Source organism: Nannobrachium achirus (genome assembly GCF_963921795.1).
Source record: "Nannobrachium achirus genome assembly, chromosome: 21".
NCBI classification, from domain to species: domain Eukaryota; kingdom Metazoa; phylum Chordata; class Actinopteri; order Myctophiformes; family Myctophidae; genus Nannobrachium; species Nannobrachium achirus.
Genome location: NC_137828.1, coordinates 35,002,286 through 35,014,739, shown reverse-complemented (window position 1 = coordinate 35,014,739; position 12,454 = coordinate 35,002,286). Strand labels below are relative to the sequence as shown.

At 41.0% G+C, this 12,454-nt stretch overlaps 1 protein-coding gene across 1 annotated transcript in view; it reads right to left on the bottom strand.

The window, feature by feature from the left end:
- Nucleotides 1-441: 441 nt before the first annotated feature.
- The window catches only part of flt1 (fms related receptor tyrosine kinase 1), a gene marked incomplete at its 3' end in the record, with an annotated part of 57,788 nt that continues 45,775 nt past the window's right edge, over nucleotides 442-12,454 (bottom strand). Inside the window, exons 23-30 of the mRNA XM_080751570.1 lie at nucleotides 11,766-11,888; nucleotides 9,222-9,333; nucleotides 7,538-7,637; nucleotides 7,235-7,340; nucleotides 6,954-7,036; nucleotides 5,891-5,960; nucleotides 5,683-5,780; nucleotides 442-610 (exon numbers count right to left, since the gene is read on the bottom strand). Coding sequence (XP_080607696.1) covers nucleotides 442-610; nucleotides 5,683-5,780; nucleotides 5,891-5,960; nucleotides 6,954-7,036; nucleotides 7,235-7,340; nucleotides 7,538-7,637; nucleotides 9,222-9,333; nucleotides 11,766-11,888 — 861 coding nt within the window. The remainder of the gene's footprint in view (nucleotides 611-5,682; nucleotides 5,781-5,890; nucleotides 5,961-6,953; nucleotides 7,037-7,234; nucleotides 7,341-7,537; nucleotides 7,638-9,221; nucleotides 9,334-11,765; nucleotides 11,889-12,454) is intronic.

The following is a 12,454-nucleotide window of genomic DNA, read 5'->3' as shown; positions in this document are numbered from 1 at the left end:
TGTAAATTTGTCCCCGAGTGGACAATTACCAGAACTCCTGGGTTGAGAAGAATAGAAAGTCAGCAGCACAGTGGTTCTCAAACCTTTTAATTTGAAGGACACCCTGTAACTGAAAGTTACAGACCTGTAAGGATCCATTTGGAACCCCCTCAAGGAACCACCGAGGGTCCCTGGACCCTACTTTGAGAACCACTGCACCAGGGGACCCTAAGGTCAGGTCAGGAACCGTTGACAGCAGAGGGTGATGTTTACAGCAACAGAAATGACCAATGGTTAGAAGAAAGTTAATCTGAGTTCCCAGAAGCTCTTTTTTTGCCACTAGGGGGGAAGAAAGTTGGAACAGAAATGTTTGACTTGACTTTGACTCCAAATGTTTGGAGAACGATATATTCAACTGATAGACTCTGTCACAGAGTGGGAAGAACGTGTGGAGGGCTGATACTAGAGGGCAGGGTAGAGGAAGACAGAGTTATAGTTAGGAGGTGGAGAGCCTCCCTCCTCGGACTCCCAGTCGCTTGGCAGGACTGACGGCTCGTCATCATGGAGACCTGCGATGTCATTGCACGGGCAAGGAGTCTGTTTCTCCCTGCACTTACTGAAGGTGAAGAACCTACACACACACACACACACACACACACACACACACACACACACACACACACACACACACAAGGTAATAAAGTCATTGACTTGCTCATGATAAAACCGGATTAACAGTTCACTTAACACTTTGAGTTTAAAAAAAAACTTTGGTCATTTCATCGTCTAATCAGGCTTTTATGAACACCCTGGACAGATTTTAAGTTGCTTGATTCAATATTTAGATTTTTGATGTAAATGTTATCAGGCCCTCCTCCAGCTATCTGAGTTCCCAGACGTTCTTTTCTTCCTCCAGTGCTTCTCCCCATACACACCCCTTGTAACTTCAAACTCCATTTTAACCATGATAGATTCATTAAAAACACCCATTATTTTTTTCTGTTGACTCGTACTACCCTCCTAATACGTGAGTACAGGGATGGATTAACCCCCACGAGGGCCCCTGGCCAATACCTTTTTAGGCCCCCGACCTTCCTCCATAACCCCCCCTCCCTCCCGACGCGCACTACCCAGCTCGGATTTTAAGCCATGATGATCATCTGTGGGCCAAGAAAGCACCTGTTAGTCTAGTAATTCTTGGAAAAAAATCCACTCAGGTTGGAAAAAATTGTGTTATTTAGTTTCTCAACTGATTCTGACAGGAAATTAGGTCTACTAGCCAGGATAAAAAATCTACCATAATCTGCTCACTGCAAATACCCACAGTGGCCAAATCAAGTTGGGCTCCCATCGACTTTCTATACAGGAGGAAAATACCCAGAAAAAAATCTGCTTTAAGTAGGATGTGAGTGGTCTAACTAGGGGTTTGTCATGATGCTGAATCCATTGCAAGCATTTGTTTTGCACAAAAAACATTCCTTGGGCTAAAAATGGCCCAAGAAAATGATGGTTTAGTGATAAAAAGTGATGAGTCATCACTTTTCATCAGTTTTGTGGGCGTTTTCTGGGGCCAATGAATGTTTTTTGTGCAAAACAAATGCTTGCAATGGATACAGCATCATGACAAACCCTTAGTTAGACCCCTCACATCCTACTTAAAGCAGATTTTTTTCTGGGTATTTTCCTCCTGTATAGAAAGTCGATGGGAGCCCAACTTGATTTGGCCACTGTGGGTATTTGCAGTGAGCAGATTATGGTAGATTTTTTATCCTGGCTAGTAGACCTAATTTCCTGTCAGAATCAGTTGAAAAACTAAATAACACAATTTTTTCCAACCTCAGCTTTATTTTTACTTGACTATGTAGACAACAGAGGAGGGGCCCACACATTTGATATTTAAATAACGTATACATTTAATAGTAAATTGTCAATGACCACACAACCCTGTTCCCCCAAGGGCCCCTGATAGCCAAGGGCCCCTGGCAACGGCCCCACCGGCCCAATGGTTAATCCAGCCTGAGACCACTTTACTACCTGTCAGAAACTCAGGGCACAGCTCTCTTAGTGTTTTGAAGTGTTTTTTTTCCTTCTCCTATTTCTATTATTCTAGCCTTGAAAGAAAAAAGTAAAAGTTAAATAAGAGACATGTGCCAAGAGAGCCTGAGAGGTGGTATAGTGGTCTAATGATTAGTTCTTTGGCTCAGAGGTGCCATGTTCTAACCCCAGTCTTCCCATAGTTCAATGATGCACTACTTTGGAATTTTCTATACAACATATACATGTGTGACTCAAAATGTCTTTATGAATGCAATGGGCACTCACATATTCATTGTTATGGTAGCTCTGTTGGAAAAGCTCTTGACTCATTATCAGAAGGTCATAGGTTCAATTCTCAGCACCTGCACCTCTGCATCTGAGCAATTGACAGTGATGGCTTGCTTATTCTCTCCTTTAAAAGGCCATTGTCATTGACAATGCATTGGGCGCTTAAAGTTAAATATTTAAAAAAACTAATAAGAAATTCAAAGTAAAAATCTCAAGCATGCATGTATGTCCACAGTAAGGTGGAATGTTTTAATTGCGAATCAAGTTGCTCTGTTAAAGTATGTAGGAACAGCGAGGTGCCAAAGTTTTCAGATTCAAGTTTTAAAAGTTAAATATCTCCAAAACTACAAAACATTTCAAAGTAAAACTTTCAAGCATGTGTGTCGGCAGTTAGGTGAATTGTAAAAAGTATGAATGGAGTTTCTAGGTGAACGTGTTTTTTTTTGGCGCACAAATCTGCCATTGAGCCCCATGTTAATTTTTGCAAATTTTGTAAAGACTATATCTCTAAAACCAGGAAACATTTCAAATATTCATTTTCAGGCAAACATTTTCACAGTAAGCTGAACATGATAAAGTGTGAATGGTGTTTCTAGGTGTATGTTTGTAGCTCTAGTAGCCTGTCAAAGTTTGTACCTTTTCCATTGACAATGCATTGGGCGCTTAAAGTTAAATATTTCAAAAACTACAAATTATTTCAAAGTAAAAATCTCAACCATACATGTCAACAGTAAGGTGGCATTTTTGAATTTTGAATCAAGTCGCTAAGTTAAAGTATGAAGGAACAGCGAGGTGCCAAAGTTTTATCAGATGTGGGTTTTAAAAGTACATTATCTCCAAAAATACAAAATATTTCAAAGTAAAATCACACATTAAAATTGAACCTTACTGTGGACATGCATGCTTGAGACTTTTACTTTGAAATAATTTGTAGTTTTTGAAATATTTAACTTTAAGCGCCCAATGCATTGTCAATAGAAAAAGTACAAACTTTGGCAGGCTACTAGAGCTACAAACGTACACCTAGAAACACTGTTCAAACTTTATCGTGTTCAGCTTACTGTGGAAATAATTGCCTGAAAATGAATATTTGAAATGTTTCATGGTTTTAGAGATATAGTCTTTACAAAATTCGGAAAATTAACATGGGGCTCAATGGCAGATTTGTGTGCCTCAAAAAAACACGTTCACCTAGAAACTCCGTTCATACTTTTTATAATTCACCTAACTGTGGACACACATGCTTGAACGGTTTACTTTGAAATGTTTTGTAGTTTTGGAGATATTTAACTTGTAAAACTTAAATCTGAAAACTTTGGCACCTCGCTGTTAATACATACTTTAACCGAGCAACTTGATTCACAATTCAAAAATTCCACCTTACTGTGGACATACATGCTTGAGATTCTTACTTTAAAATAATGTGTAGTTTTTTAAATATTTAACTTGCATGACAATGGACATTTAAAGGTGAGAAAAATCAAACCATCAATGTCAATTGCTCAGATACAGAGGTGCCAGTGTTAGGATTTGATCCCATGACGTTTTGATGATGAGTCAAGAACTTTTCCAACTAAGCCACCCAAACACACATACTATGGGTGCCTAGTGCATTTTCAAAGACATTTTGAGTTACTCATGCATATCTTTACAAAGAACATTCCAAAGTACTCCATCATCAAACTACAGGTAGACTGGGGTTTGAATATGGAACCTCTCTGCTGAAAGTCAGATCATTAGACCACTCAGGGACGGATTAATCCCTGCGAGGGCCCCTGGTCGATAATAATTTAGGCCCCCCCCCCCCCCCACCCTCCACTATAACCCACCCCTCCCTCCCTTTCGACGCGCACTACCCAGCTCGGATTTTAAACCATGATGATCATCTGTGGGCCAAGAAAGCACCTGTAGACTAGCCTGGTTAATAAACCAGACCGCACAACACCACCCTGTGGTGTAGTGTGGTCTGGAGCCTCACAATTGAGAATCCATTTCCACCAGCCACCAGAAAGGGTTAGCCAATCAGGGCTGTAGGCTGTGTGGCCACATAAACATTCCCCCTCCCCTCTATGACAGGCATCAAAGAGGTAGTTGTCTTTGATGTTTCATTGATTAGAGAGAACACTAACGAGCTATTGACACTTGTATGGCTCAGTCAATTACTGTGGTTTACTTTCACTTTAAATTTTTCTTAAACCGCCCCTACCATTACGTCAATAGGCTTTAGCCCGCACCCAGAAAAATAATCTCTCCCCGAAATTGCAGACTCTCTTCCCAAAACGAAGTGTGTGATAGAGTCTGGTTTATTAACCAGGCAACCTGTAGACAACAGAGGAGGGGCCCACACATTTACTTTTTAATTAACATACCCATTTAATAGTAAATTGTCAATGACCATGTGGCCCCCATGTTCCCCCAAGGGCCCCTGAGAGCCAAGGGCCCCTGGCAACGGCCCCATCGGCCCAATGGTTAATCCAGCCCTGCGTGAGCAGGCAGTGTTTTTACATTTACGTTTTTTATTTCTTTATTCTTTATTGATTTTTTTATTTTTTATTTCCCAAATAATTATTAAAAACAAATGAAAAGGGTTATTGAAAAAACATGGCCTGCTCACGTATTAGGAGGGTAGTATGAGTCAACAGAAAAAATAATGTGTTTTTAATGAATCTATCTGAATCTATCTAAAATGGAGTTTGAAGTTACAATGGGTGTGTATGGGGAGAGGCTGGAGGTCCTAAATAACATTTACACCAAATATCTAAATATTGAATCAAGCAAATTAAAAACTGTTCAGGGTGTTCATTAAAGCCTGATTAGACGATAAAATGATCCAAAGTTTTTTTGAAAGTGAAATATCCCTTTAAAGGTGATACACCATGAAATTTCACTTTTCCTATTTTAAAACCTTTTTTTGGGGTCCCACAAGCACCTTCTATCCTCACAAAGTCCCATTTCTGACCGATGTGTCTTTCTCTGGTTTTGAGAAGGCGAAGGTTAAAAGTATCCCACGGGTTCTCAAAACAGGCTGTTCAGATTTGCTGCCGATTGTGACGTCATCTGCCGATTGTGACGTCATCACAAAAAAAAAAAAAAATCAAAAAATATTTTTTTTCAAAAAAATATTTTTTTCAAAAAAAAATTTTTTTCAAAAGGATTTTGGGGGGGGGGGGTGGCGCAGTTCAGGCCAAAGGTGGTACTGCAGCTGAAATGCTCTGAGAGCCATTCAAAAATGAGAGAGGCTCTCTATTCAGGAGTGGTAATTTAGCCTCAAACCTTTTGAAAAACGTTTTTGGGACATAAACAATATGACATAAATACTTTTTAAATGCATGGTGTATCACCTTTAAGTAAGAGGTCAAGAATTCCAGGTTGAATTACCTGTTGAGTTTCCAGCTGGTTGGGCTGGGGCTACTGCTCCATGTCAGGGGCTGCAGTTCCTCGGACGGTAGGACCATGCCACTGTCCCACTGCTCATCCTGATGCAATATACACCACATTAGAGGGCATCAGAGCGTGTCTCTGCACTTGTGAGAGTGTGTGAATGTGCATGTGTGACAGCACACGTGTACTGTATGCATTTCCTTACATCCGGACTGGCTGTCTCCTTGCAAGGTAGTTCCTCGAACGTCTGGAGTGTGGTCACACCCCTCATGTAACTGGAAGAATCGGGTCAAGATTAAAAACACTGATTAGACAAGTTCTGCCAAATGTTTTCTTCCTCTTCCTGACTACATTCATTGGTTTTTGTTTTCAGTTATTACTTTTTTTCTCCACCAACTCATTTATCTCATTCCCCATCTTCAGCCTACTGTATTAGTTGATTGGTTTGGTTTGATCCCCGGTTTGATCCCCGGCCGGGTCATACTAAAGACTCAGTGCCTCCCTGCTTGGCGCTTAACATCAAGGGTTGGATTGGGGGTCCCTTCGACATACTGGTGTCATGTCCAGAGGGTGTACTCATGATACAGAAACAGGAGAGACACATCTAGGATGCAATCCCTTTTATGCCCATATATGGAGATCCCTGCTCTGAGTATCTGACATCACTGTGATGTCACCTGTGATGTCACAGTGTCAGGTGATACCTGCCCATATATGGAGATCCCTAACAGAATCCCTTTTACACCCATATATGGAGATCCCTGCTCTGAGTATCTGACATCACTGTGATGTCACCTGTTTATGCCCATATATGGAGATCCCTAATCTGAGTATCTGCCACTGTGATGTCACCTGTGATGTCACAGTGATGTGTTGGGGGAAACACAGTGTCAGGCGTTCGGATACGGACAAGCTGTGTCGGTTCTGATAGTAAACTGCAACCTATGGTCGCAATAAAAAAGTCAACCTCACATTAAAATGAATTCATTTTCTCCTTTACTTTAATTACAAACTAAACTACATATATATATATATATAATACTTAATTAATAATGAATTATGTCAATCAACATTAGTTTAAATGTAGGTTATCTTTCCTTCATTTCTTCCTCTCTCTCTCTCTCTCTCTCTCTCTCTCTCTCTCTCTCTCTCCTCTCTCTCTCTCTCTCTCCCTCTCTCTCTCTCTCTCTCCCTCTCTCTCTCTTTCTCTCTCTCCCTCTCTCTCTCTCTCTCTCTCTCTCTCTCGTAATATCACCTGTCGTCCTTACCCCAGATTGGTGACTGCAAGTAGCTCACTGCTCTGTCTGTCTCCAGACATGAAAGACCCCAGAGGAATATAGTCCTTCCCATCCTGTTCAAGGGCAGAGGCAAGTAAGAAATCATCAGCGTTCCTAATATCACAGTATTATTAGTATATATATCATTTGGTGTGTGTGTGTGTGTGTGTGTGTGTGTGTGTGTGTGTGTGTGTGTGTGTGTGTGTGTGTGTGTGTGTGTGTGTGTGTGTGTGTGTGTGTGTGTGTGTGTGTGTGTGTGTGCCATGTCTGACCTGTTGAACCCTGGCCTGTAGCAGATCTCCCAGTGTTTCTACCAATTCAGTGAAGGTGGGTCGGTGTGAAGGGTTGGCCTCCCAACAAGTCAGCATGGTGCTATAACTATGTGCAAGGATACCCTGTTATCAATGCCATTACAGTATGATGACATCATAATATAATGGCCAAATGGTAATTTCATGTTTTTTTGTTTTTTTTGTCATAATAACACATACAAATGGAGAGAGATGCTTATAATTATTAATTGCAGTTTCAAACTGGGGTTTAGAGTGTCATGAAAACTACAAAGAAAAACCCACATCTCGGGTGTGCTGTGCTCTGGAGCCCGCATCCTTGTACCATCCTTCAGTCTGTGGCAGAATTCCTCGTCTATGTGAAGACCAGGGTATGGAGAGGCTCCTGATGGACAGATACACACAGAGGATGACATCACAGACTTACACACACTTCTGCGCACAGACAATGCCCTTAAACAGGGGCGTCACAAGGGGGGGAAAAGTGGGACTGAGTTACTAGGGCCCAAATGGAGGGGCCTGGAATTATTTTATACTTTAGCTATTGAAAAATAGCATATATACAAGCTCACAGCGCAGCACCAAGTGCCGCGCTTACGAGCTTGTAGATCTTCTATTTTTGAAAAGTCGTGAAAATGTGTGCAAATCTTTGAATATACTGTATGTATTCTTTTAAGCAAACATTTGTGACTCAATTTTGCTTCTGGCGGTCCTTGGAACTAAATATTTTGAGATGGGGGTCCGTGGCCAAAATGCCAAATACATATTTTGGGGGTCCTTCACATGAAAAAGTTAAAGCAACACTGACATAGAAACATAGGTTTTTCAAAAAACCTTAGAAGGATTTGAAATATTCAAAGACTGTGAGCTTGTATATCTGTTATTTTTCAATAGTTAAAGCACCCAGGGCCCAGAATTTGGTGCGACACCCCTGCCCTTAAACACACACATTCTCTCAACCACTCTAATATAAAGTCCTCAATACAACTCACTATCTTCTCATATACTGAATACTGTATTGTACTTTCCACCACTGCATGTACATTTACTCAACTTCTACAACTTTACCTGAGTATCTCAGATTTTTACTATTGTTTGAAAACGTTAGTTTCTAGTCAATCTGGAAACCTGAGATTAGTTTCTATCCACCTGTTTCTGCGAGAATTTACTGTAGCATTATCTGTGGGACACTTCCGGAGAACAGCAGACATACAAGCTCATCGCATATGCAACCGCTGTGAGCTTGTAGATCACACTCCGCTGCGGCACCGGAAGCTGCCGCACAACTTCTGCGCAATGCACGATGGGACGTTGGAAAGTTGTGGATAGTTACTTCGGCTATTTTTTAATTAATGAAAAACATAAATTGGGAAATTAGCCATTCATAATTCATCCATTTGGTACTTTAAAGTATATTTTGACACCAATACCTTTGTACTTTTACTACTACTAGTAACAGAGTATTTCTACATTGTGTTATCGTTACTTTTACTTACATACACTGGAGTACTTCCTCCACCACTGTGTTCATGTACATGTTACCAGTGCAGGGTTTCCTGCAGGAAAAAGTCTTGACCAGGGGGGGATCTCGAAGCCCCTGCGCCGATTTTTTTTGATAATTAATTAATTAATTCGAGTAATTCATTCACTTAATTTTTAATATTAATTATTATTTTTGCCCTATAAAAAACACATGAATGTGCCCATGATGACGGAAAACACAACTACATGCTATCATCCACATTTATTCAACATTGAATAAATACGTTTTTCACAGGACAGTGTAACTTGTTTTTTTCCCCCAGGTTAATCAACCAAAAACTTTTGAAAAAAAAAGAAAAAAAAAAAAACATTTTTTTTTTTTTTTTTTTTAAGACCCTTGGGGGGGGCGGGGGGTTTTCTGGCCGGGCGAGGCGCCTGGCCTGTAAAGTGCTGCAGGAAACCCTGCAGTGAAACTATGAGAGCGTACCTAGAGAGAAAATCTCCCACAGCAGAACTCCATAGGACCACACGTCACTCTGGGTGGTGAACACCTTGTCAAAGATAGACTCTGGAGACATCCACTTCAGAGGGAGTCTGGCCTGCTCAGACAATCACAGTACAGGGTAGACGGTCAACAAAGTGCAAGAAGTTTGAACATGCTTGGTTAAAATGTTTGGTTTGAGTCATCAATAATAAAATAATTATCTTAAACAGCAGAGGATATCAGTAGAGAGAGAGAGAGAGAGAGAGAGAGAGAGAGAGAGAGAGAGAGAGAGAGAGCGAGAGAGAGAGAGAGGAGACATATTATAATAGAAGCTATGTGCAACGTTTAAATCCATGATGTTGCAAGTAGGTCTGTCTGTGCCTATTTACTATGGTTACTTTCTAAATTAATCACATTTTAACTCACACAACCTCTGCTTTAAGAAGCACATATTAACCACTGCACCAATGTAGTGTGGGGCCTTAAGGGGAGCAAATGCAAATTTTGTGCAAATTTGTCTTAAAGCGCCAAATTTTGCACAGATGTCCCCGAAGTTTGCGACCTTCGGGGTCGCCACAGCGGCCAAATCAAGTTGGGCTCCCATCGACTTTCTATATAGGAAAATACCCAGAAAAACTTTTTTTTTTTGGATATTTAACTAGGATGTGAGAGGTCTAACTAGGGTTTTGTCATGATGCTGAATCCATTGCAAGCATTTGTTTTGCACAAAAAACATTCCTTGGGCTACAAATGGCCCCAGAAAACGCCCACAAAACTGTGATTAGTGATGAAAAGTGATGAGTCATCACTTTTCATCACTAAACCATCGTTTTCTGGGGCCATTTGTAGCCCAAGGAATGTTTTTTGTGCAAAACAAATGCTTGCAATGGATTCAGCATCATGACAAACCCCTAGTTAGACCACTCACATCCTACTTAAAGCTATACTGTGTAAGTTGCTCAACTAGTGGTCAGTAGCTCTATAGCAAACCGCGGTCGCGTCCGCGTCTTTCGGCCGTGTTTCGCCGCGGACCGGGCCTCACACCCCCGCGTCTGCCTCCACCTCGCCGAGATCTATCTTTAGAGGGGTCCCTGGTTCCTGTGCGTTCAGGCATTCCGGAGAAACGGACTCCTTCACCCGAGTATAGACACACGGGCGCCTACAAATATGGCCGCCCTATTGTGATAGCGACCCCACTTCAAGATGCGCTGTGATTGGCCGGCAGTGTATAACCCTCGCTGTGATTGGCCGGTAGTGTATGATGACGTACTTTTCCGCGAAAACCGGGCCCCGGTCAGGATCATAGAAAACATATAAAGAGAAGGCTTTAGAAGCTGAAAATAACGGAGTGGGTGTTCTAAAACTTTAGCGATTTAACAGTTAGGACAATTTTAAGATTTGTTTTATAAAAAAAAGTTACATGGTATAACTTTAAATACCCAGAAAAAAAAGATTCTGGGTATTTTCTTCCTGTATAGAAAGTCGATGGGAGCACAACTTGATTTGGCCGCTGTGGCGACCCCGAAGGTCGCAAACACGGACGCCCTAGCTAAATCATTAGAGCATGCCCTGGGCTACATCTGTGCAAAATTTGGCGCTTTAAGACAAATTTGCACGAAATTAGCATTTGCTCCCCTAAGGCCCCACACTAATGTGTTCTGTTATGCTCTTTGTAATGTAGGACAGATTGCTCTCTTTAACTTTAGCTGGATGGAAAGGTGTGACCACTGTGCATTAGCAGGGAGGTCTTCAGTCTTCTCTTCAAGGATGTTTATTTGCAAAAAAATGGTTCCTACTATTAATCTAAGATTTCCCTTTGGGATTTCCAATGAAAAAAAACAAAAAAGTGACCCAGGTATGGTGCTTCCTATGGTGCTTCCTTGTCAACTATGGTGCTTCCTATGGTGCTTCCTTGTCAACTATGGTGCTTCCTATGGTGCTTCCTGTCAACTATGGTGCTTCCTATGGTGCTTCCTTGTCAACTATGGTGCTTCCTATGGTGCTTCCTTGTCAACTATGGTGCTTCCTATAGTGCTTTCCTGTCCCCCAGAGTGATTACAGTGACAGTAATGGTGTCCCTTGCCAAAAACACCACCGTGACAAGTTGTTGGCTTGTAGATGTGTTTTTTTTTTGGCAAGCAACACGCCATAACAACAGAGTAAGAAAATGGCTTCATGCTTCCACATGTATGAGCACTTACGAAACTAATTACTACATGAGATACTTCAATGGTTTCCTGTGGAAATAAGCCAAGTGCTTTTCTAGGATCTCCTTTTAGTTGACCTTGTACCAGTGAACTGTACCGTCATGAAACTGTACCTTTTCCTATGCAAACTTCTAATAAAGTCACTCTTCAATCAATCAATCAATCAATCAATCAATCAATCAATCAATCAATCAACCAATCAATCAATCAATCAACCTTCCATCATCATCCCTGTTGAGAAACATTATGCTATATACTGTAGTTAGAATAATCAGTGTTGCATACACACACGCACCCATGGTGAGTTTGTTTGCGTGCATGAAGGCAAGTGTGAACTCACATCTCCCTTGCGGACATAGTCAGGGTCTTTGTTCAGGTCACGGGCCAGGCCGAAGTCACAGATCTTCACTACTTTGTTCTCAGACAGCAGAATATTCCTGGCAGCCAGGTCCCGGTGAATACACTGATATACGGGTAAGTACACGGAGAGACGGCACAGCAGAAATCAATGACATACACTGTCTGCAAACGCACACACACTTGCAGTATGCAGCAGTGGTGTACCCAGTGGTGTAAAGTAACTAAGTTAATTTACTTACTAAGTAATGTACTTTCCAATACTTTTACTTCTGCTCCACTACATCTCGGATCCAAATTTTGTACTTTCACTCCACTACATTTATTTGAAAACTTTAGTTATTAGTTACATTGCAGATATAAATTATAATATTATAAAACATACATAAACCACTTTAGCTCTATTTTATACCTTGGCTATTTGAAAATAGCTGATCTACATGCTCACAACGCGTCGCGATGCGACGCGTTGTGAGCTTGTAGATCTGCTATTTTCAAACATTTTGTACTTTTACTTTTGGTACTTTAAGTACATTTTGATGCCAACACTTTCATACTTTTACTCAAGTACATTTTGAATTCCGGACTTTTACTTGTAACTGAGTATATCTATATTGCAGTATTGATACTTTTACTTAAGTAAAATATATGAGTACTTTTTCCACCACTGGG